This window comes from Triturus cristatus, chromosome 10 (assembly GCF_964204655.1).
Source record: "Triturus cristatus chromosome 10, aTriCri1.1, whole genome shotgun sequence".
NCBI lineage: Eukaryota > Metazoa > Chordata > Amphibia > Caudata > Salamandridae > Triturus > Triturus cristatus.
Window position 1 is genome coordinate 1,096,430,561 of NC_140593.1, and position 25,494 is coordinate 1,096,456,054.

At 46.7% G+C, this 25,494-nt stretch overlaps 1 protein-coding gene across 1 annotated transcript in view; it reads right to left on the reverse strand.

Moving 5' to 3' along the window:
- GET4 (guided entry of tail-anchored proteins factor 4) overlaps positions 1-14,473 on the reverse strand; it is a 166,892-nt gene extending 152,419 nt beyond the window's left edge. The window contains exon 1 of the mRNA XM_085629303.1: positions 14,213-14,473. Coding sequence (XP_085485429.1) covers positions 14,213-14,361 — 149 coding nt within the window. The 5' untranslated portion in view covers positions 14,362-14,473. The remainder of the gene's footprint in view (positions 1-14,212) is intronic.
- Positions 14,474-25,494: the final 11,021 nt, after the last annotated feature.

Here is a 25,494-nt window from a genome sequence, read left to right on the forward strand (position 1 = left end):
CAAACCTCAATACCTTGCGGGTGTGGAACTCTGACACAACACTCTTGCCTAGGATGCCCACCCCGGTCCTGAGGAAGACCTGCAGGCAGAGGCCCCAAAATCACCCTCTGAGCCCCAAGCCGGGTCGAAACGTCGACACCCGCAGCAACATAGCCTGGACCGCAAGCCCCCAACTTTAACGTGCCAAATGATACATCTCTGTATTCCAAAAGTATATGTAAATCGATTCTTTGTGAACCATTGATCAAGTGCGGCCAGTCTATAAAAAAAAGATTGATAATGGACTATCAGTCCATCCTATGAATTGTCTTAATTTTTCCTTCTCCAAACACTATTTGGAACTCTTTTCCTACCCCCTTTTTCACCAGAGCACTCTCGCTTTTCGCACGTTCCCCTGGAGCAACCCCTTTTTCCTGTATCCCTTTTTTAATGGAGTAAGATATCTACTACCAGTTGAATTATGATTGAATAAAACTTTTGTTAAACTTTGAAAAATTTCGGTTGTTGCACATTATATTGTTTGTTTTAATTACTGTGAGCTGACATCGTACATGCTCTAAACTGCTCAAAAGATTACTGTAGGTTTGATTTATTTCATTGTAAGTGAGGTTTAGGACCACTGTTTTTCGTATCACAGTGACAAGTGCAGCACAGCTTGAACCCCAATGTCTTCTTGCTGGACATCCTACACACCAGACAAAAAGTCAAAAAAAGTCTGTCAAAAATTAACAGTGAGTAGCTAACTTCGACGGATCTGTGCTGGCTGGCATGGAAAGAAAAGAACTGACGTCAGCGCGGCGCAGTGGTGCCTATATAAACGATGAGGATGTTACGAAGAACCAGACGCCTGCGACGTCACGTGGAGTCGACCGATGCCACCTATAGGCGCGCAGAGGTACTACTATCAAAAATCTTCCGGATCCAGCCGAACGCCTGGAAGTTCACAGGTAAGGAATCTGCGGCTGGCTGCCTCTATCAGATAAATCCTTACTGTGTCAAAGATGAGTTGCCCAAGGACCTATCATCTCACATCTATATGAAGCCACTACTAAATGTTATCAATAGTTTCAAACTCTACTGCTACAGCTATGTAGACAGATAATTTTCAAACTAGAAAACCCTAAGGACATAAAAGGAAAAAAAGGACACATGCCTCATCGCCGTAAAACAATTGATGACATGGAATCCCCTCAAGGTAAGCGCTTCAAAAACTGAAATACTGACCAATGGTGATTGGAAAATCTATGACTATCTTTCTGGTCAGATGAATTAGGACCTCTCAAAAACAACAAAAATAGCACAAATATGAAAAATATTGCAATTTTCTTTGAATGGATACTTTTTGTGAAGAGGACAGGCTGTCCCAATTAACCATCTACATAATTAAATCAATTTGACGCACGATTCCATATTCTGGAGTCATCAAAAGGTACAAGCAACAACATCACTTGTTCTCTCAAAACTTGACTATGCTAACTGACCATACCATAGCATTCTACTCTCAAATACCAGAAGGATACAACGAATCCAAAACTCAGCAGCAGGACTACTTCTAAATGTAAACTATACAAACCAACATATCTCCTGTCCTGAAGACTCTACACTGGCTGCCAAGAGCAAGAAGATCCTCTTTCAAACTACTGTACATCACTAAGAGCTGCAAACAGAAAAGTACCAAAATTATTTGCACACAAAAACTATTATCAATTCGGGAGCTTACATTCCAAACTTTCACTGTGATTACATAATTCCTGCTTATAGGAAAAAAAACATTAGTGGCATTACTTTCACAGAAAAAGCAGCAAAACTTTGGAATTCCCTCCACTCAAAGAATCACAGAGAATCATTTAGAGTTCAGAATGTCAGTTTAAGACCTGGCCATTCCCAATGAGATCTAAAAAATCTTGTACATATTCTCATTTCCTGTGAGATATCCTCCAAGAGAAGGAAGTACTAATTCAAAAAAAATCCCTTAAACAAACTTCAGTATGAGGGAGGACCACACCTTCTTGAAACTCAACACTCATGATTCCTTCTCAAACACATAATGGCATGATCAATGCACTCCCCATTGACTGTCCATATCTCAACAGACCTAACAAACCGCTATCCAGACAAGGTGTATAACTCTATATGAGATAATAAACAGCCACAAAGTCAAACAATTTCAATAATGTTCAATATCTATATAAAAAGAACAGGTAGCATTAATATCGTCAACAGCTCAACCCAGGATGGAACAACTTATATCACCTGCTCACAGGTATTCAAATGTCAGCCTTTCTTTCTACAAATTGCATCCTACCTCAACATTCCAAAACAAAAACCTCCATGAACATCACCTCATTTTGGGCTAAGTATTACTTTTACTCGTGCCTTTCAATTTGAAAAAAACTCTCCTTAAGACCTCTCCTCTAAATGCATTTGCACCTCCGAGTTCACCCTACTCCATCACATTCCTGCAGCCTTAGTCTGTACTATACCCCTCCTTACAAATCAAGCTTTGAGTAACCGTTCCTATAAAGCCAAAACGTTTCCATCTACTCATCGGGCTCCCATAAGTCTCATTCTGTTTAACCAATATCTATCTAACCTCCTCTACCCTATTTCCTCACCCCTCTTTTTCCACTTACATTAATTCACTCTAATAATTACACGTAACTCCTGTTAACTTAATGCACCTCCATCTTAAAAAAAAAAGAAAAAAAAAAAAAAAGGAGGATGTGCTTCAGCATCCTTAGAGCACAAGAATAACCTATTACCGAACAAATCTGCAATATAAATTAATAATCACTCTATTACTCGCTACCTTTAGGCTGCGGAGCAGCATGCAAGCTACCAGAAGTGGTTTGGCACATCGTCAGTGGTAGCAAACGCTATATAAATGCACCCGCAATTAGTCACACAAGTGCTTGCTTTATTTAGCTTTAGATGGCTAAGCTAGCCATCAGATAACATATGTTACAGGCTGTGGGCGGGAAGGTCTCCCATGGTGGCTGTCATGCATGTCCAACTGCATGTGCTTTGAGTATTCTGAATTTTATTTTGACCCTAGCGTCACACTAATCTAAGAGTGAGCACTGAGGTCCAGGCTGTCCTGACTATGTGAGGTCTGCAGTTGTCATGTGACCTGGAGGAGAGCACAAGGCGATTGCTCATAATGGAAACAAGACTACTTGCCCTGTCCCAGGTATAGCATATAAGGCAGTGGTGGCAACATAGGTTTTAAATTGATAGGCTTAATAGGCCTTTATTTATCTGTGTCAATGACTAAACTTTGCGTAGGGTTCCCCTGTTGTGTGAATGCCCAGAACCATGTACTGACACCCTGTGTTTATATTGGGAGTATTGGTTTACGTGAAGTGTGCATGTAGCATATGAGCAGTAGTGGGAAACTGTACATGGGTACTGAAGCCAATGGGATTCATTTTGGATGTCTCTGGTTTGGCATAGCACAAGATAGAGGATGAGGTCAGCTTACCCAGACATGTCCGCATTCTGGTGGCTGGAGATTCAGACACTGAAGTGTGGAGCATGGAAACAGGATCACCTTTAGAAATTCTACTACGAATTTTGTCATCAAGGCTACTGATTAGCTCTTCCTGAGCACTGCAAGATTATTAATGGTAGTGGTAAGGGGTGCGACTGAGGTCTGTTGCGAAAGGTTAGAAAGTTTCGAGGCCAGGTCTGCCCTTCTGTCTATCTATTGCTGCTTCAGGTGGGCCAATGACATCTAGATGCAGAAATCTCACACTTCATTGTACACATTTTGTGGGTGCCCCAGTTTGGAGATGCTCAAGTGCTAACTACTGTGAGACATGTCACTTCACACAAAGTCTGTGAATGGAGGGCAGCCTGAGGAGGACACTTGATAAGAGAACCACCTCAAACCGGTTATTCACAAAAGCTAACAATTTCTTCTGTCTACTTTGTTTAAATGTGTTGTCTCAGCTTTGTATACCGTTTTCATAGTCACTGTGACACATAAATAGAACAATGTTGGTTAACTTCAAATGCCAATGAAGATAACCTTTAAAAAATACTTTATTTTCTAAAAAGACAAGCATGGAGCTGGGCGTTGAAGTAAGAGGGTCTGCTGACTGACTTGAATTCTGAGCCTGTGCCCTCATATTATCCTCCAGAGAAGCCCGCTATTGCGTACCCTTGGTACCATGGCCCTGGAATGTAAATGACAAGATCCACAAGAGACACTGCTCAGTAATAACTGACTGCTTCAGACCCCAGGGGAAAGGCTTACTTTTAGAGATAGTGCTTCAGGGACAAGTAGTCGATTAAAAAAACATAAAGCAGGCAATTCTTAACTAACACCTATCCAGTTATAGAAAACCATGTAAATACTTGAATAATTCAGATAGCTAGTACTCAGGACAAACACTGCCACTGCTGGACCTAGTCAACATACCTGTCATCAAAGCTAGAATCTTGATGATCAGAGGGCAAATTAAAGTCAACTCGACTGCCAGCAATATTTTCTTCCTTCTTCGGTTGCTTGGGAATCTTATCCATCTCATTCCCCCGACTCTCACAGGACTTGCAGTGCTCAATATTAAATTCAAGATCGCATTATACCAATTCTTCCCATATGAACATTTCCAAAAACCTGCAGGACTGTACCTGGCAAAGACGCATGTGTCATGCACCTTAAACTTAAAAAAATATAATCTGATTTCTGCAGGCAGAAAAACACTCCACTGACTAAGGGTAGAGGACCAATTCTACCTTGAAGGCTTATGGATTCTTCAACACAGTCTGTACAGTGAAGAACCACAAGAACACGTTGTGAAGTGTGTTCTAGACTTTACCTCACGTACTAACGAGCCTGCAACCATTAACGATGGCTAAACAGTAAAATAATGCAAGTAAAATGCGGTTATTAGAGTTGAACTAAATTAATCTGTGGATTTACAACTGGTTCTGTACCTTTTTTTAGAGGACTGTAGCACCCCACTGGCTGACAGAAACACCCTTTCAACCCCCAACAAGCATTGGCATAGTCAATAGGTCTCGCCTTTGGAACCTTATAAGTATTTAGTTATGCAGCACAATATTCTTGGTGCAACAACATCAACTGTTGCATGGCTAAACACTTATAAGATCCCAAAGGCGAGACCTATTGGCTCTGCCAATGCTTGTTGACAATTGGAGATCAACTCTACGTTCCTTTAGAAATAATGCGTTTGGCAGGAATGCTCATTCCAGAGCCTAGCATGAGGTCATGAATCTCTTGGAGCTACATGAAACACATCTGTTTCCATAAAGGGTCTTCTTTCCGTGGCTCATCTTAGGGGTGCATTGCATGAGTTGGCTTTCTGGCATTTTGGGTTAAGCTCTTGTTTACTGCTGATAGTTCGTGAATGTCTGTTGTGCTTTTGACACAATGCTCCTAGTACTGTTAGCCACCACTACTTTGTGTATATGGATTTATGAATTTTGGACTGCTGTGAGCTCACGGCAATTTCTTCTGCAGGTTTTTATGACTGTGGGTTTATGCTTGGATTTTCCATCGCATTGGCTTGTGGCCTTATTTGCCACTGCTACTTTTTGGGATGTGCAATATATGTTTGAGTTTTCCACCACATGGTTTAGTTTTCTGCTCCTCCTATTTGTTTTTATTTTATTGGTCACTGCATACACAGACTTAGAAGTCATTACTTTACTCGCATTCATTAAGCGTCTGTGACTAATGAAGTAAGTTAGATTCTGGTCACCGTTGGCCAGTGCTTGCGCTCTAGGCGAGACCTAAAAATGAATCCACATAACCGTTTTTATATAGCGTTTCTCATTGCTGTTTGGAGTATCACAGCGCTGAAAATTACGACCACTGTCAAACCTAATTATACTCAAACGTTCGCCCTTAAGTGAATAAAAGGCTGAGTTACACTTGGTGTGATTTGCAACTTGTGATCTGCACCTTGCACTATTTTGCCATTCCAGTTTAAATTAAGAATTAAGGGATATTATGATGGGTAGTTGAATATTTTCGTTTTGATAAACTAAAAACATCAACATCTTATGAGGGGAATCCTTAATAATTGGGATTTCATTTAGTGGAGTATTATTCGATATGCAAGCTCTTTAGATATTGGTTAGTTTGCAAACGTGTTAACCATAAAGTTTTGAAGCATGTAGATTTTTATTTTCATGTACAAATAAATGTGAGTGTGTATATAAATATAGACGCATAATTAGTATATATGGATATGCCGTCTCCTCCCTCTACTATAAGAAGCAATGTTTCCTCATATCAGTTTTGCAGTATCCTAGTAATAAACTGGAATTTGAACTTTCACTATAGTACGTGTGTAAATGTGAATTAATTTGTACCGTTAAATCGAAATAGGGTGTTATTGGATCACATTTATTTTCCCTTCTCGCGTTTTTTTGTGTGCGTGTTAGGCACAATTGGCATATGGAAAAAATGTTGGAGAGGGAGCTAAAAGAATATTGAATACGTTTTACATTGTTGTGAATTTAAATGCAGATTAGTCATGCAACCAATCGTGCAATTTCGCATAGGTGGATTTTTGATCATTTGTTGGTAATATGTTGTGAAAACTTTAGAGCCTCTTTCTCTGTGTGTTAACGTTCTTGCACGACGAAAGGAAGTGCAATGAAGAATGATGGTGTAACGAAGAATAGAAGAAAAATATCGACATTCAGAAAGACCGAGAGGGACACGCTTGAAAAAAGAAATCATTTGCCCCCTGGTGTTTATGGCTTGAGACTGTCACCCCGGCCTGACGTCACAGTGGGTAGATGTGGCACAAGCCGTGTAAACCGCCCTTCATGTGTTTGCTGGCCTGGGAGTGGTGCGAGTATGTGCTTCGAAAAAGAGCAGAACGACGGCTAAAGGTCTTCCTATGCAGCGCAGGCAAGACCTAACAATCATTGGCATACCCAATAGGTCTCGCCTTTGGGACCTTATGTGTTTAGCCATGCAACAGTTGCATAACTAAATACTTATAAGGTCCCAAAAGCGAGACCTATTGGCTATGCCAAGGGATCGCGATCAAACATCAAAGCGGCCGCGAAAGTAATTGCGGTAAAGCGCGACGCCCGCGCACATGCACTGTAGCTCTAGGCTGGCCTGGTAGCACTTTTTGGAGCCCTCTCAATAAGTCTCGCCAGACCAGCGCATGCGCCGGGTCAGACGAGACCTAAAAAGGGGTCCAAGTACCAAAGTAAATGGGAGTTCTTGGCATCTTCATCAGGGGTATGAAGCCCTATACAAATTTGACCATTAAATACTTTGTCATTTAAGTACTACAGAAAGTTAACAGGTGTGTATGATCTCGCAGAAAAGAAATATCACACAATACATACTAATTCTAAGAAATGTAAACTATTTTATTGAAATTTTCAGATGCCGCTATTTCAGTGACCATAGAAGAGACCCCAGCAGTGACCACAGTAGGGACAACAACAGCTGCCAGCCAGGCAGAGACAAGAGTCTACTACAACTGAAACCACAGCAGGGGGAAGAACAGGAACTGCAGAAGCAACAATAATTGATTAGACATCAAATGCAACAACAGTCAGCAAAAGAAAATGCAATCACAACAATTGTAAGCACTGAGAAAAGTCATTCAAGTGAGTGGAAAGCTTAAATTAATCTGAACCACAGGTTGTGCTGCACTCCGACCCACTGCTACTGCACCACTATAGACCGGAACCAACCATATGAAAATTAGGCAGTCGTATTCAAACAGGAACAGCCTTACCCTTACTTTTATGCAGGGTCCCCTCTAGATGGGAAAACAGAATGATCGGCCTCAACACTGACATAGTGCTAGTCCTATTTCACAGCGACCAAGGAAACCATATATGGTTATATATCCTTTGCATTCAGAAACAATCACACATTAGTAAAGCTGACAGGCCTCACACTAAAGTGCAAAAGTATGTAAACACAGGCAGAAACAAAGATGTAGAGACTATTTGTGGCTCTTTTGTTTGCGCCATGTTTTTTAATTGAAATTTGCTAGGACATGTGGCACGGCACAATTACTCTATGTGCAAGCCTGACTTTATATGCATTAGCACATTAAAGCCAGACCAAATGGCTACGATAAAACAGGTTGACGTTGCATTAACCCAATTAAATAGCTTTCATAATACATTCTGCATAACTAAAAAGCAGGATTTTCGTCCAAAATGAAAAGAAAAAAAAAAAGACAACTCCACGACTCAAACTCACAGCAGTAAGAACAGGAAAGGGGCCCAAAGAAAACACACACAAAACCTGCAGGTGAAAACCAATATCAAAGCTAAACAAGCACTGGCAAAGCCATTAGGTCTCGCCTAGGGGCGAGCTATTAGTTTTGTCAGTCCGGTGGGAGTGGTGAATGGGAAGCCGGGTTAATTGGTGAGAGAAAAAAAGGTAAAAAAAAATTAATTTAATACATTTTTTTTAAAGCGCTATTAAGCAGCCAGCACTCGCTGCGTCATGGCGCTTTTTTTCTTTTGTCTGTTGGGAGAGGGAAGAATAAATGAACGGAGCGGGTATGGGAAGGAACAGAAACAGTGACGAGGCGGCTGGAGGTTAGGTGAGAGAGACCGGTGGGGGCTAGAAGAAGGATGTACAGGGCGGATGGGGGAATAAGAGACTGAATGGCAGTGGATGGGAGGAGAACATCATGAACTTCCTCTAGTATCGGGTGCTTCGGGTATTTCACAAGACCACCCAGTTGTGAACTGATAAAAGCCAGCACATACACAGGCTGTAAGAAAGTGTCTGTCTTCTTAGAAAACCTCAGGCCGTGGGACATACGCGAATTAATTTGAAAGAAGGATTTTAACCACAGAATCTAGACCATCACTTCTTGGCTATTGGTGTAGTACACACAGTGCAACTGTTGAATGGCTCCACCACGTGTGCCCTGTTATGTACCCAGCCTGCACCACGTGTGCCCTGTCGAGTACTGTTCTATCACCTCCTCGTGTGCACTGTTGTATGCCCGCCCTGCACCATGTGTGCCCTCTCGTGTACTCTGCTGGTTGCTGCAAACGTTGATGGTGAAGAGATTGGAGGGGCAGCTTTGATAAACTCCCGTTACAGATTTATGGTAGATGAAGTATGCGCTGCTTCACAAAACTAGAAAAACTGAAACTTCCCCCTTCTCCTGGAAGAGATGTAATTTGCTATCTTTAAATTAGCATCATGAAAAAAATGCAAGAGACAACCAGGCAAAGGCTGAGCCTGAATCGTGCCCTTAAGATAACAGCGGGCCCAAGTAAAGCTCTTTGTGCAGTAAATAGCAGGTTGACTGGAATTTGTTTTCAACTTGAGGGCGGCTTCAAGGCTAACACTATGTTGTCTAGTTCATGGCTGCGTAATTTTCCAAGCTTCGTAGTTGTAAGAGGATAATGGGTCTAAAATGGTGATAATGTCTGCTGTTAAACATAGGAGCATGCGGTATTGAAATGTCTAATACCAATTTTTTATTTTACTTTTAAAGGGGACAAAGGAATCTATCTCCGCCTTGCTAACAAATAAGGGGGGGCATAGCAGCAAAAAATGTGTGAGAGTTTTAATGTCACCTAGCAAGCAGGGACAGATTAAATTGACAGTGGAGGTCGACCAGATCTGTGTAAAGAACTTTACATAGGCATCCTAGCCGGAATTATATATACAGTGCTCTCCTTATCTGTAGAAATATATGATCAATATAGTTCTCGAAACCGAAAGTGGGTTTAATTGCCTGCAGGGGGGAACAACAGTTTTCCATGGAGCTGGTTGGAGATCCATTACCAAGAGTTCCCCTTCTGTCTATCAAGGTTTCAGGAACCCATGGTCTCTGGATTGGTCCAATACTCATAGCAACCAATGTTGTTGAGGGTATTAGCAATATAGTTGAGCCATGGCATATTGTAAGAATGGATGCTCTTCCAAAGTGTGCGGTTGGTTGGAGAATAGATTGAGAAACTAAGCTTGGACAGATATGTGGTGCCAGTGCAAGAGTTGGTTTAGCGCTGCAATGGCTTTGATGTTATTCAAGCCCAACTCATGTCTAACAGCTGCCATTGGGGTCACAGCCTCAAGCAGCAACAGATGGTGTAGAACATTTTTTTTCAGAAGACCACCTGCTGTCTTGCTAGCCCCCTAAAATATCAGCTCCATATAAGCCTGCTGCAAGTGCTTTGGCTTTGTACGCTTCTAGCGCTGGCTTAACCGTTCTGCGCCCAACACTACTGCTGAAGCAACAAAGGGCATTTAACTGTTGTAGCATGCTTATTTCGCTCTTTTTTCGCTGTTTGCCGCAAGTCAAATTACTATCGAACCTTATCCCTAAGTAGTCATAGCAGTCCCCCTGGTGGCTGGTTGTAGACTGGACGTATTCTTCACGCTGCGGTGATAATTGACCTTCAAGTATTTGGTTTTTGATATGTTTATTATACTTTTTTTTTTTAGAACAATATGACTGAAAGCCTTTAAGGAGTTTATGCATGGAAAGTTCAGTAAATGGCAGAACGGCGTTGTCAGCAAATAACAGGATTGGCGTTTTATTCCCCCCACCCCCAATAGTGGGAATGTCCCGATTTAAGGCTAGCAAAAGATTGCCCACGTCATTGATAAATTAAATAGAGGTGCGGGCACGCACACTTGCCTGAAACCCAGTTCTTTGCTAAAGCTTAGTGTGCACTCTCACTTGGAGCAAAATCTCACCACTGCTGTCTTTTCTGGTGAAGCAGCCTTATGGCACACAGAAGCTTAATGCGGACACCCTGCTTCTTCAGTGTGAGCCAAAGAGCCGGCCTCTAAACTGAGTCAAAGGGTGTTCTGAGGTCTATATATACACTAAAGAGAGACCAGAATGTTTAACGAAGGTGAGTTTCAAAAAGATGCAGTATAAAACTTGACTGCATGGTCGATTGTGACTTGTGAAAGCCGGCTTGAAATGGAGACAAAAAATATTTGGTCCTTAACCGAAGACTAATAGAGTTTGAAGTAATTCTGCACAGATTTTTCCTGCACTGTCCAAAAGGAAGATTGGAGGATAATTCCCTGGGTCATTCTGTTGACCTTTTATCTTTTTTTGGGAGCATGGAACAATGACTGCCGCTCTTCAGGAACTAGGATGTTCCCATATTCCCGAACTGCATTGTAGGCAGCAGTAAGAATTGGCACCCAGATGGCTGGATTCTAATTTTGTCTGGCCAGGCGCTTTCAAATATTTTTGGCTCAGAATGGCAGTACGGACTTACATTACATTACAACATTAGACAGTGCTATATCTTGGGAAATGGCCGAATCTCCTCTTTAGTCACCTAGCTACACCAGGTTAGATTATATAAGTAAAATGGACAATACAGAACTGTGTCGTAACACCAGAGACAAGATTTCTCGGTCACCTTCACAGCCCCACCTGATCAAGCTTCAAAACAATTTTGTGTTGTTACCTTGGATTGCCTCCATACGTTTTGATCAGGCCTTAAAATACAAGTTCAGTTTTTAAAATGTTATCATCTGCTTATATTCCTTTCTTAATGATAAGAGGTGAGATTTGCATAATACAGAGTTCTTTCTAAAGTGTAGGGCGGATACTATTGCAGACTTTACTTTGAGACACTTCGTCCAACCAAGCGATATGTATTCTGCCTATAGGATCCAGCTGACAATGCAAGAGACTACTAACTGACGGTAGCTTTGACGTCGTTCTCAGGAACGTAGCCAGTTTGACTGGAGCAGTTGGATCAATTTGGTCCAATTGCAGAATGAGGTCGTCACGTTCTTGGTTCCAGCAATTAATCATGACGGAATTTGTTGGCAGAGCGACTGGTCTGCCATGTGATGTTTTTCCTACCGGTTGCAGTGATTAAATTGGTTGTCGTAGATTCTGGCCCCAGGGCGAGCTCCAAGCGCAGTTAATGTAGCCATTAAAGGGTCATGGTCACTTTCTAGCCACCTCATGATGGTCAGGTCAGTGAAGATATGCCAGAATCCCCCGCAGATAAATATGTAATCAATCAAGGAGCTCGCTTGCGTGCTCTGAATGTATAATGACCAGGACAGTCAGATATAGTGCGACTATTCAGGGACCGAAATTCGTTCCTATGTGTGGTCCTATGTAGGAGGTAGCTTAAAAATGTGCCCCGCTTGGGATATCTTGTTTTGCTGACATCCGGATGGGGAAGACACCATATGAAATTTTGCTTGCGCATCTTCACATCCAGCAACGTGAAGCCTTTAATTTGGTGATACACTGCTCCAGGTCATTGGTGATAGTGTGGTGGTTCTTGATAGCACAAGGCAGACAATAGTTGCTAATAATATAAGTTGTACGCACTTCACTATATATTCTTACATGCACAATGTTCGAATTAACTTTGGGATGTTTTAATCTATAAGAACAAGTATTTGTTGAAACCCAGATTGCTAGGCCACCTTCGGTCTACCTTTGCCTTCACTAGTGGCTGTTGTGCAGAAAGTTGAATACCCATCAAAGACCATCCCCGCTGACAGACCAAGTTTCCTGGAAGCAACAAATGTTGTGCGCTTGAATAAAGACAACTCAATCCGGAACATCCGTTTTAGCTCCGAGCCCTGAAAAAGTCCAGCAGAATATTTGGGTTTGCCCGATCGCATTCAGAGCATGACCTAACTCCTATACTCTCTGTATTGGTGGTTGGAGTTGTACTTGCGGTTGTAGTTGCAGTGGTGATTGCGGCCCAGGATGAAAGTACTGGAGTGGAGAAGCTTGGGACCTTGGATGACTAGGTACAAGTGCAGTTGACGCAAGCTGGAAGGGTCTACTGGGATGAGGGACTTTGCAAGCTGCATCGGGTGGGTGTGTCGCAGGTCGATCTTCGATTTCTACAGCACAAATAGTTACTCTGAGCTTGTCGCTGTTTTTAGCCAAAAGAGCTATACTGCTAGAGTCACTTTGCTGATCTAAGAAGCCGTATGAAGATACGTTTGAGAATCCTTGGCTGGTTTGGCGGCTTTGCAACAAACAAGGTTTTGAAGACCAATGGGTATGGCTATGGGGCCCCTTCTACTACCAAGATACCCCAGCGTTTCAAGGTGGCATTATGTGACAATATCTCCTCTGACACAAAAGGGTTGGACCACCATGTTATACTGTAATCAACTCCTCACCTCAGGGGCGGTATAAAGCAAACCGGTTGTATGACAGAACAATGCTGGGAAATACTCTACATGCCATTAACACGCTTTTTGGGAACACAAATGCTTTTACAACATTAGCCTTTACTACGCATGGTTTATATATTTATATGAATAAAACAATGGATGTGGGGGGGGGGACCACCACACGTCCGTACTTACCTAAAATGCGTGGTAAAGGCAAACGTTGTAAAAGCTTATGCGTTCTAAAAACGTGTGGTAAAAAATGCTTGGTAAAGGTACAACGTGGCAAAAACCACGTAGTAAGGGCTGTTTCCCAAGCCAACCCTATACAGATCATGGGAATTTATTCATCCAAGACCTGGTAATGAGTTTAATGGTTTTTATAAGGTTGGCTCTATACAAAATATCTAGGGGACCTCTGGATCAATAAACGGGGGTAAATAGAAGGACTTTTTTTATGTGATAGGGATACACCCAACAAGTGAAGACCTAATAGCCAGGCGAGCGATCCATACCCATAGTATTCAAACGGTCTTATGTCAGAGGTAACACACTTAAGGAATCTATTTCATTTATTTGTTTCGCAAACAAGTGAACACCTTCTTGGGCTCTAGAGCTGTTTTTCACATTACAGGTCTGGATTGTTAAAAAAAGTCAACATCCCAAGCATGTTTAGTGTAAAGGTCAGTGCTAGGCGACCTGTGTTTACTTCCTGTGTTTACCCTCCCAACTCCCACTAAAACTTTACATATTACACTGCACACTTTGTTAAACCCTAGCTGTTAGCAGCATCTTGACACGTCTACAATACTGTTAGGGAAAGGCATTCATTATGTAAGTGACAACTGAGCAAGGACAATGCCTACTCATAAGCCAAAGACTTAAAGGACGCGAAGACAACTGACACTTTCTATATTGGGAAAGAATCAGGCCTACCTCAAACTGACATTCTTTTCGACCTATCAATAAGTCACATGGGCGATAAAGCCGCATAACAGGCCAATACGAGTGAGGGGGCGGTCGTTACGACAGTGGACTCCACAGAGAGCAAAGAAAGCCCTAGAAGACCAGGATTTGGTTGCGAGAAGCCAGCTGCCTTACCTGAAGAACAGGGTGCGGTACATCTGGTGCGCTTCATAGTAGTCCCCCTTCTCCACGCTAGCACGGAGTTTGCCCTCCACGCGTTGTACCCCGCCCCGGTTCCTAGCGCTATTCTTTGAGCCCTCCTGCTCCGCCATCATCGCGGACATTATTGGCCAGACTGAAGGCTGGCGAAGCGGAGCCACCGTCTTGCCGGCTTCCGTACCGTTTCCCGATTGGCTACGGTGGCTCGTGAGGATGGGGCGGGCGTGTCACTTCCGAGAGCAGAGTTCATTTTTCGTTGCGTCCGCTAGATTCGTCCAAGCACGTTAACGTGGCAGCCATACCTGAACGGTGCCGTCTCGCCTTAAATAACACGAATTGTGTCGATGCTCTTTGAAGATTAGAGCAGGTACATGTTTTTCGAATCCTTCGATTAAAGAATGAATTAACAATCAAAAGTATCTTCGCAAAGACAGGCAAAATGCACCTGGTCGTTCTAACATTAGGGTGGTCAAAAGCGGAGATGTACCTCATACCTAACTTTTGGGTAGGCGGGGGCTTCAATCACGACATGAAAATAGACAATTGTTAGGCTGCCTTTGATAAATACTTTCATAGTCCATTAAGCCGTAACCTCTCAGTAGGGCTATGTTTTCATCATAACGGTGACCAATGGGGTGTATACTCTACTAGTCGATAACATACAAATGTACTTCGTCAATGCTGTCAACTTTCCCTTAAGGCACACACTGGTACTTATGATTTCTTTCTTCGTTCCACCACTTGGAGTTGTAATGATGCTAGGTGCTTAGGTTACCAATGGTTATTCCCCAATAACTCGCTGGAGGCACATATGGGTATGTAGAAACCTTTATTCTTCCTTAACTCGTTTTCCCGAGAGAGCGCCGGGCAACACGCTCCGATCGCAGTCTCTCCTCGCGCGCTATGTTCGCGCATGCGCAGTAGCGTCCAAGATGGCCGCTACGCACATCGCCGTCCTCACGTAGTGCGCGCGTCAACTAGACCGCGACACTACATATCTCCCCCTTTTCATACCACACAACACAATGTCCCAGACCAGGTGGTCAGTCCATTTCAAAGTCTCTAAACCTGGATGGTCTCACCACTGCTCTCCCCCCCCGGGTGTGTCTTACCGGAGTGGAATGTCCTTCTCGGCTTCCCTCTGCGACCGGGCCTCCGTCGGTACCTTTCGGAGTGCCCTGGCCCTCTCTCTCTTTTACCTCACCGTCTTCTCGGGTGGTTTCCCCCAGGGACCATCCACCTGGGGTGTCTCTCTCTCTCTCTTGCTCTCCGCTCTTGTTCTCTCTTCGGCCTCCTACGGACGAGTCTGTGTCTCTTATCGGCCCTTCCGTCGGGGTTTCCCCTTCTGTGTCCTCTCGGGGCCATTGTAAGATCTTATTGCACTTGGCCATGCGCTCATGAGACCACACGTTTCCGTCGCTGAGCAACGCTGCCCGGTCGTACACTTCTTCTACTCTGAGGGGTGGGGAGTACTTGCTTTCTCCCTTCCGCTTTAGGACTGCCAGCTTCACTCTGACCCACTCCCCTTTTTCCAACGCCGTCTCCTTTACCCTCTAGTGGCGGTTGTAGTGTTCCGTATAGATGCGTTGTGCCTTCTCCAGGTTGTGTTGCACCACCACCGGAGACCATTTGCTGGTGATGGTCTTCTCCTGCCACGCCACATTGTCTCTGGTGAAGGGTTGTCTTCCTCGTAAGATCTGGAAGGGACTGTACCCCGTACCGGTGGGGGTGATACGGTACGCCCATATCGTGCTTTGTACTTCTTTCTCCCAGTCTTTACCCCTCGTGATGGCCGCCTGTATGGAGCCCATCAGCACCCTGTTGAACCTCTCTACTTGTCCATTGCTGGTCGGGTGGTATATCGAGGTGTGTCTAAGTAGTATGCCATTTCTGTTTGCAAACGTGACCCACTTGTCGGAGATGAACTGGGGGCCATTGTCGCTGATAATGATCCTGGGTATGCCTTCCCTGAGGAACACCGCTTTGAGGAAGCGCAGTATCACATCCGTGTCCATGATCTCGTTGATGTGCACTTCTGGCCATTTCGAGTACTTGTCAACTAATACACAGAGGTATTTGGGGATCCCCTGATCGTCCAGTATCGGCCCCAATATGTCCACAGCCACCTCTTCCCATGGGTTGCTGGGGTTCGTGAACTTCCCTAAGGGTGGTCTCATTGGTTTCAGTATCTTGTCCGCACCCAGGCACTGCACACAGTCTCTCACGTGCCTCTCTACATGCGTGTCCATTCCTGGCCACCAGTATGTTTGTTTTGTCCTGGCCTTTGTCTTCACGATTCCCAGGTGGCCTTCGTGTAGTATGGTTAGCAGGGTCGGTACTATGTTCTCCGGTGGTACCACCCTGTCGCCTCTGTAGACGAACACCCCGTCGTTTCCCACCGACAGCTCATCTCTGACCTCGTAGAACTGCCTGATTTTTGGTCTTTGTCTCCTCCTTTCTGGCCACCCTCGTACAATGTACGACTTGATGTCGCCCATATCGTCATCCGTCTCATACGCGTTTTTCCATTCCTGCCTGCTGATAGCTTTTTCCGGGTCGTCAGTCAGGGCCACCATCTCGTCGTCGTCTTCCCTGTCATTGGAGGCACTATCCATCGCAGATGCCCTGCTGAGGTAGTCCGCTATCTTGTTTCTGGAGCCCGGGATATACTCCACGTCGTACCTGTACTCCAGGAGTTTCAGTGTCATTTTCGCAATCCGAGGTGTGGCGCTGGCGTGGCCGTCCGATGTCAATACCTTCACTAGAGGCTTGTGATCCGTCTTCACTTGAAATCTGGTGCCCCACAGGAACTGACGGTACTTCGCCATAGCCCACACCACCGCCAGCATCTCTTTCTCAATCACACTGAACTTTTGTTCCGACGCCGTCAGCGTCCTGGACGCGAAGCTGATCGTCTCCGTTCCTCCTTCCGGTCTTTCCTGCATGAGCACCGCTCCAAGCCCTTTTTCACTCGCGTCCGTCATCAATATGGACCGTCCCTGGGGATCGTACCCTTGCAGCGGGATCGCTCCACCAATTTCCCGTTTCACTGTGTCGAACTCCTCCTGCGTCTCCTCGGTCCAGATAAACGCCGTCTTGTCCCTCGTGAGTTGCCTCATGTGGTGGGTTTTTGTGGCAAAGTGGTGGACGAACTTGCTATAGTACTCCGCCATCCCTAGAAATGACCGTACTTCTTCCTTGGAGGTGGGCGGTGGTGCTTCGCAGATGGCCTTCACGTTCCCTCTCTTCGGTGTTATTCCTTGCGCACCTATCTCGTGCCCCAGGTAGGTGACTGACGTCATCCCGAAGTGACATTTCTCCCACTCTGCCGTCAGGCCATTCTCCTCCAGGATCTTCAATACTGCCGACAGATTCCTGTCATGGTCCTCCAGCTCTGTCCCCATCACTAGGATGTCATCCTGGAAGTATTGCACTCCCTCAATGTCCTTGAATAGGCGGGCCATTAGCTTATGGAACACCGCCGCTGCCGAGGCAAGACCGAAGGGCATGCGGCAGAATTGGTAGCAGCCGAACGGCGTGATGAACGACGTCAGTTTTTTGCTTGTCGAATGTAGCACTACCTGGTGGTATGCCGATTGCAAGTCAATGGTGGAGAACCATTTTACGCCTTTCGTGCGGGCTAACATTTCCTCTATGCGTGGCAAGGGGAACTTTTCAACCACTATGCACTTGTTCAACTCTCTGAGGTCCACACAGAGGCGCACCTTGCCTGACGGTTTCATGGCCACCACCAGAGGCGCCAACCACTCCGCACTGTCGATGGGCTCGATGATTCCCCCTTCTTCCAGTCGGCGGAGTTCCTGTTGCACCGCCTCTCTCACCGCAATCGGGATGTTCCGTACTTTGTGCGCTACCGGCCGGGCGTTTTCTTTAAGGACGATTTTGTGGGAGAACTTCTCTAGTTTCCCAATCTTCCCGCCGAAAACCTTCGGATGTCCACTCCGCCATTTTTCTGCCGTCGACTCCTCTCCGTCCAGGGTCACCATCACCTGGGTGTCCCCTCCTGGGTTCAGCTGTACGCCTAACTCTCCTTGGTCCATCCAGCCCAGGACTGACGGTCCCTTCTCCGCGACGTACAGCTTGCAGAGGGCACTCCGCTCTTTGAACTGGAACTTCAGCTTCTTGAACCCTACCATCGGGATTGGGTCCCCTGTGTAGGTGACCGGTCGAATGTCGGGGGGTTCCAGCTGCGCGCCCCACGTGGGTCTGAACCTCTCATTCCATACCGATCTTTGAACAATCGTGTATGGCGATCCTGAATCCGCTACGATGGTGATGCTTATTCCTCCAATGATCATGTCGCACTGGGGTTTGCGCGTTCTTCTCCCCTCGATGCCCAGTACCTGGTCCTCTATACACAGGACTTCTTCGTCTTCTTCTCGGCCTTCCACTTCTTCCCCCTCGTCCTGTGCCACGAATTTCACCGCCTGCTGTCTCCCTTTCCTTCGGCATACTTTCTCGTAATGACCTACTAGGCCGCAGAACGCACACTTGGCTCTGACTGCGGGGCACCGTTTGTCGTGCGCTGCATGGCTCGAGCTTCCGCACCTGTAGCATCTCATCGCTTCGCTTTTTTCTTGTTTCCCTGTCTGTCCGGGTCTTGTTTTCCCTTTGGGCGCTCCTCTGTAATCCCCCGTCGCTGGTTTTCCCCGTGCCTGATGGTCTGCGTCATCCACCTTGTTGACTGTGAGTCTGGGGGCCGGGTCTCTCTTTGCCGCTTCCGCGCAGCGTTTGGTCAGTTCCGCTCGTTTCACTATGGCGATCACCTCGTTCAGCGTCGCATCTCCATTCGCCCACAGTTTATCCTGTACTGACTTGCTTGTCGTGTGCATAACGATCTGGTCCTTGATGAATTCATCCTGCAGCCCTCCATACTTGCACGTCATCGCCAGTTTTCGCAGCGCCGCCACGTAGTCATCTATGGATTCCCCCGCTTCTTGCTTCCTCTGCTGGAAGTTATAGCGGTCGATAGAGGTGCACACTGCTGGCCGATAGTGGTTGTCCAAGTCTTCTATGGCGTGGGAGAACACGTCTGTGTCCCCTCCCTGCCTGACGTTCGGTGTGAGGTTTTGAAACACCCGTATTCCTTCTGGTCCCAGGTTGTGTAGGAGTATCCTCTTCCTCCTGGCACTGGAGAACGCCTCCTCGTTCTCATCTTCCAGCGCTTCCAGGTAGTTTTTGAAGTACTCCCTCCAGTCTTCCCACTTCATTATGGGTTCTCCCGGGCGTGGTAGGAACGGGATCGGCGTCGTTAGAGTCGATGACTGTGCACTCATTTTGGCTTCCGCTAACTTCCTTGGGCTACCTGGTGCGTCTGTCCCCGCTCCCCTTCTTCGGGTACCTGGGACTGCGTTCGAGCTGGCTGCACCGTCGTCCCCCGATTCCGCCAGGGTCTCCTCTGTCGCTCCGCTGTCCGCCTGCGATTTTCCTCTACCTCGTGGCCGGCTCCTTTACTGCCCACGTGCCACTTCCTGGCGTCTATCTGCCACTGCCGCGCTCTCCCGGTGCATAGGCGTCTGTCCTCGACCCCCTCGGTCTTCTTACCGCGTGGGGTGACGTCCCTCCTGGTGGACACTCCTCTCTGATGCAAGTTGGGGACCTTCCTCCTGTTGCACGCAGGGTTCTCACCAGCCCAGTCTCGTCGCCACTGTAATGATGCTAGGTGCTTAGGTTACCAATGGTTATTCCCCAATAACTCGCTGGAGGCACATATGGGTATGTAGAAGCCTTTATTCTTCCTTAACTCGTTTTCCCGAGAGAGCGCCGGGCAACACGCTCCGATCGCCGTCTCTCCTCGCGCGCTATGCTCGCGCATGCGCAGTAGCGTCCAAGATGGCCGCTACGCACATCGCCGTCCTCACGTAGTGCGCGCGTCAACTAGACCGCGACACTACAGGAGTTTGTCAAACTGGAAATGCTATTCAATCCATATTAAAGTGCTTAAGATGGAAACATAAATGTGATATGTTTGGAGTATGTTAAGTTTGTGAACCTAGACATCACATAGAATGTAATTATGTATTTGACCTGTTTACTACACAGTGGTCGACTCAATACCATGACGTAATCTTTTTCTGCTGTACTTATACCTATCAAATGTCCCCATGATCTTCACTGCTTACTTTAAGTCTTTCCCTCATAGCATGTCTTTGTAACAGACTACTTCTAATGGGGATGCGCCAGGCAATGAAGTCCAATACGATTAATGTAGTATAAAAAAAAAGTCTTTATTTCAAATTGTTTTTTAGAAAGCTCAGTTGCAAACAATGCTCAGCCAACTCGTTTCGTTCCCACCAGGAGAACTTCATCAGGGCTGAAAATGACACACAAAAAGACCAAAGTCAAAATAAGGACACACATTTATTCAAACTTAAATACATTAGCTAACGGCACAGGACTCAAACCAAAAGCAAACAGTTTATCTCCTTGGAGAGGTTACACAGTAGACAAATACACACACTTATGTATTACAGTTCTTGACATAACACATTAAATATAAAAACACATTAAAATGTACAGGTTAAAAACATACACCTAAAGAGACACTACATGAACAAGTGATACTGCGCAGTCAGTGTGTTCGAAATAGAAGTGTGTCACCAATACACCCATACTATTAGCTTTTGGTAGAGATCCCAACCACCCATCCGCTAGTTCGGTATATACAAGAATAATCCAAAGCGTACGTAAGATAGTCTGATAGGCAGTAAACCCTACAGAGCAAAGATTCACACACCTGTGCGGAGACAAGTGCATAAATGGAAAGTGGCAGAGACAGAAAAGATCATATTACAAAGAAAGGTAGGAGAGTGAAACCGTACAGGCAGTTATTATCCCCATCCAGCGTAGATATGAGGGATGTACAACCAGGGTCCTATAGACAGAGCAACAATCGGAGAAAAGCACTAGTAAGGAATGACATGAGTGTACATTATATAGTCTCCTACGCTGTGGTCCCCCGCACCAGAAAGAGCAGATCAGGAGGCCGCTCCTGCTCCTTCCTCTCCCCATCTTCACAAGAAACCTCAAAACCTGGCTCTTCGACAGACCCCCCCCCCTTGATGGACTGGAACCTGCTAACCCCACCCCTCCAGTGCCTTGAGACCCTTACGGGTGAGTAGTCGCGTGTCAAGAATTCCTGTCATGCGAGGGGAGGAAAACGGTAACCAGCGAAAACGGACTACATCTCCCAGGATGCTTAGCGGTTGAGAGGTTATGTAAACAGGAGAGCTGTTACATAACTCAAGGAAAACACGCCCTTATGTAAACAGGAGAGCTGTTACATAACTCAAGGAAAACACGCCCTATAAAAGGAGGAACCGGGAGGTACAACGCTGTCGGATATTGTGTTTACACCGACGTACCTGCTTAGTGAAGAGCAGTGTTCCGGAGTGGTGCTCCAGTAAGGCAAGAACGGAGGTAGGTCGAGTCGTTACTCCCTGGGCCGTGTCTTGCCCCATCGTCACCTGTGAAGGACCCGGAAGCTCTACCGGATAACCATTGAGCTTCGCTTTTTGACTCGGCTGAGTCAAAGCGCAGTGGCGCTTTTGCTGGTTGGAGTCGTAACTCCCAGCCCGACCAGAGATACAGGGACTGCCAGCTATAACGCACACCAGGAGGTGTTTGCCGCGTTACAGACTCGGAAGTCCACAGGATCGATCGAGCGGCTGCTCTCGGTTCAGTCTTCTTTGCTTGTGATTGGGGTATCGGTGACGCATCACCAGGAGGTGACTCCGCGTCCCGGTGCAGTCTGAGGAAGAGGTTGAGCGGCTGCTCCCTTAAGGTAGAGACCCCGGCTGGGTGTTTCCCTGACTCCTCGATTCTCCCCAACACTCTTCGTGCCCCTCACAGCCTACCGATTGGCATTGTCGGCCATTTCATTTCTGCCCTCTGTTGGCATACGCCGGGATCGGCGTATATGCAGAGGACGGTTAGGACCATCCGTGCTGTGGGCTGGTAACGTACGTAGCCTGGAGGATTCCAGTGACTATAACCTTTGTTTATTCCTTGTATTATTTTTGCCTTCATTAAAATAACTAAACCTTCACAAGTGGTTGCGTTCTCATTATCGTGTCTGTTAAACGATCCTGAGACGTTCAGGGCGTTACAAAATATCCGACCTTAATAACACTAACTGTCTCCCGGTCGATAACAGACATGGCAACACTTGATGATGTGCTGGCTGCTTTAGCGACCGTGCAAATTGAATTGGCTGCCTCCAGGCAAGAAACAGCCGATATAAAAGCCAGACTGGATGCTATCCGATTGGACCCGCTCACGCCCAGCACCTCCCTCACGAACCAGACCCCTGCGGTAGTAGTGGAAATGCCGGTAGCCGTCCCCTTGGCAACACCAGAGAGGTACAGTGGGGATCCTAACACAGTGCAGGTATTCCTCACACAAGTGGCGCTACATTTATCGTGCAAACCAAGGGCGTTCCCCACGAGTCAGGCTCGTGTGGCTTTCCTTATATCCTATTTGGCTGGAAACGCGGCACAATGGGCCGTACCTCTGGTGAGCAGGGACGACCCCATCTTATGTGATTGGGGTGCTTTTCGCGAGGAATTCCTGAAAGTCTTCGACAGAAGGGCTGACTCGTACACGGCGGACCGTGAAATGCTTGAGTTGAGACAGGGATCCAACGACCTGGTGCAGTATCTCAACGCGTTCCGAAGGCTGGTTGCGGAAACCAAGTGGCCTGTTGCTAAACAGACGGCGCTTTTCCATCACGGGCTGTGCGATGAGCTCAAGGACGCCGTGGCTCATATTGACCCACAACCCAAGACATGTGAGGGCCTTATCAACCTGGTATTACGGCTGGAACATAGGCTAAGTGAAAGAAAGGGGGATCATGGGAGAAAAGGAAACTCCCTTCCATCCTATGTGACAGTGAGAAGTCCTGAAACTTCCACCGCATCCAAGGGAGAACCCATGGACATCGGCGCAATACGAGCGAGCCTCACAGCCACGGAGAAAGAGTCATGCCGTAAACAAGGATTGTGCCTATATTGTGGCAAAAAAGGCCACTACGTACGTGAATGCCCTGCCAAACCGAAGACGTCACGTTATCGGGCCAACCGGTCGGTAACAGCCGTGGTGGACGTACCGGCGGAAAACTAGAGGACTCCCAGACCAAAGAAGGGGCATCTCGGAGTCACTCATCCATCCCTTCACTTTCCAACTCGGTCACTAAGGGACAACGACACCTGTTTCTCACAGTGCACGTGGGAGTGCATGACCAGTGGATACCCGTTGTGGCCATGGTGGATTCAGGGGCCACTGGCATGTTTATGGACCACAACGAGGCATGCAGGCTAGGGCTAGTGCTTCTTCCCAAAGCTGTACCCGAAGACGTCTATGCTGTAGACGGAAGGCGATTGGTGACGGGGCCCATCGGGCAGCACAAGGGGGTCCTTCCGATGAGATGTGGGAGGAACCATTTGGAACAAATCGATTTTAACATCATCCGAGCGCCCCAATATGGCGTCATATTGGGATTGCCGTGGCTACAGAAACACAACCCCTCTGTGGATTGGCCAACACATCGCATCGAACTGACGTCACCGTATTGCATCCTGCATTGTGGAATAAGAACGGAATCCCTTGACGCAGATGAGAGCGGGAGTCAGACGGTGGCTACAGCGGCAGAAAAAGATGTGGCTCTCCCCCAGGCTTATCACAGTTTTGAGGATGTATTTGATGAGGTGAAGGCGGAAGTGCTACCACCACATAGACAGTTTGACTGCCAGATCGACCTGGTGCCAGGGGCCAGCGTTCCCAGCGGCAGGCTGTATGCCCTGACGGAGCCTGAAAACGTGCATCTCCGGGGGTACCTGGATAAACTCCTCAAGCTAGGATTCATCCGCCCGTCCAAGTCTCCGGCCGCCTCGCCACTCTTCTTCATCCCGAAGGCTAATGGGGAGCTGAGAGCCTGTGTGGACTTTAGGGCATTGAATGCGATAACCGTAAAGAATCGGTACCCCTTGCCTCTCATCAGTGTACTTCTGGAACAGGTCAAGAAAGCTCGTATCTACACCAAGTTGGATTTGAAAGGGGCATACCATCTGGTGCGCATGAGGGACGGAGACGAGTGGAAGACCGCCTTTAAGACCAGGTTCGGCCTTTTTGAGTACCTCGTCATGCCGTTCGGTCTGTGCAACGCCCCGGCAGCCTTTCAGTACTTTTTGAATGAGGTATTCAGAGAGGAGTTGGATATCTACGTGGTCGTATATATCGACGACATCCTCATCTATTCGTCCAGTGTGGAGGAGCACGTACACCACGTCAAGGCTGTGCTCCAAAAGCTGAGGGAAAACATGCTGTTTTGTAAACTCAGCAAGTGTGACTTCCACGTCACATCCGTGGAATTCCTCGGAGTGATGCTGAGTCCAGAGGGACAGGAGATGGCAGAACGAAAGATCAAGGCGGTGAAAGAATGGCCGGTGCCCCAAAGCGTGAAGGACGTCCAAAGTTTCATTGGCTTCGCCAACTTTTACAGGCGGTTTATAGATGGATTTTCAGGATTGGTGGCCCCAATCACACAGCTACTGAGGAAGTCCAAGGAGTTTGTCTGGTCCCCTGAAGCGAACAAAGCCTTTGAGGCCCTGAAAAGCGCCTTTGGTAAGGCGCCGGTGTTGGCTCACCCCGATCCGGATCTCCCCTACGTGGTGGAAGCGGACGCATCGGATGTGGCGCTGGGGGCTATCTTGTCCCAACGCAACCACGACACAGGGGTGCTTCATCCCGTTGCGTACATGTCCCGCAAACTCAACGACGCCGAACGCAACTAACATATTGCGGAGAAGGAGCTTCTCGCAATCAAGGACGCCTTCACCGAATGGAGGCATTGGTTGATGGGGGCAAGACATGTGGTATCGGTGTACACGGACCATCGGAACCTACAGTTCATGACGGCCACAAGACACCTTTCTCCCAGACAGCTGCGGTGGATGATCTTCTTTGCGGGGTTCAACTTCCGCATCACATATCGGCCGGGGACGGAAAACCGGAAGGCGGACGCCCTGTCCCGTCAATCTGCAGTTAAGGAACCATTGCCTGCGACCGAGCATTCCATCATTTCCCCGAGGATGGTATTGGGGGTTATCCAACCGGATACTTTCCTGAGGGGAATAAAGAGAGGGATCAGGTCATTCACATGGCGGAGGTGGCTCCTCAGTCACAGAGAATGGCAGCTGAAGGACGGGATACTCCTGAAGGGCAGGTGCCTATTGATACCC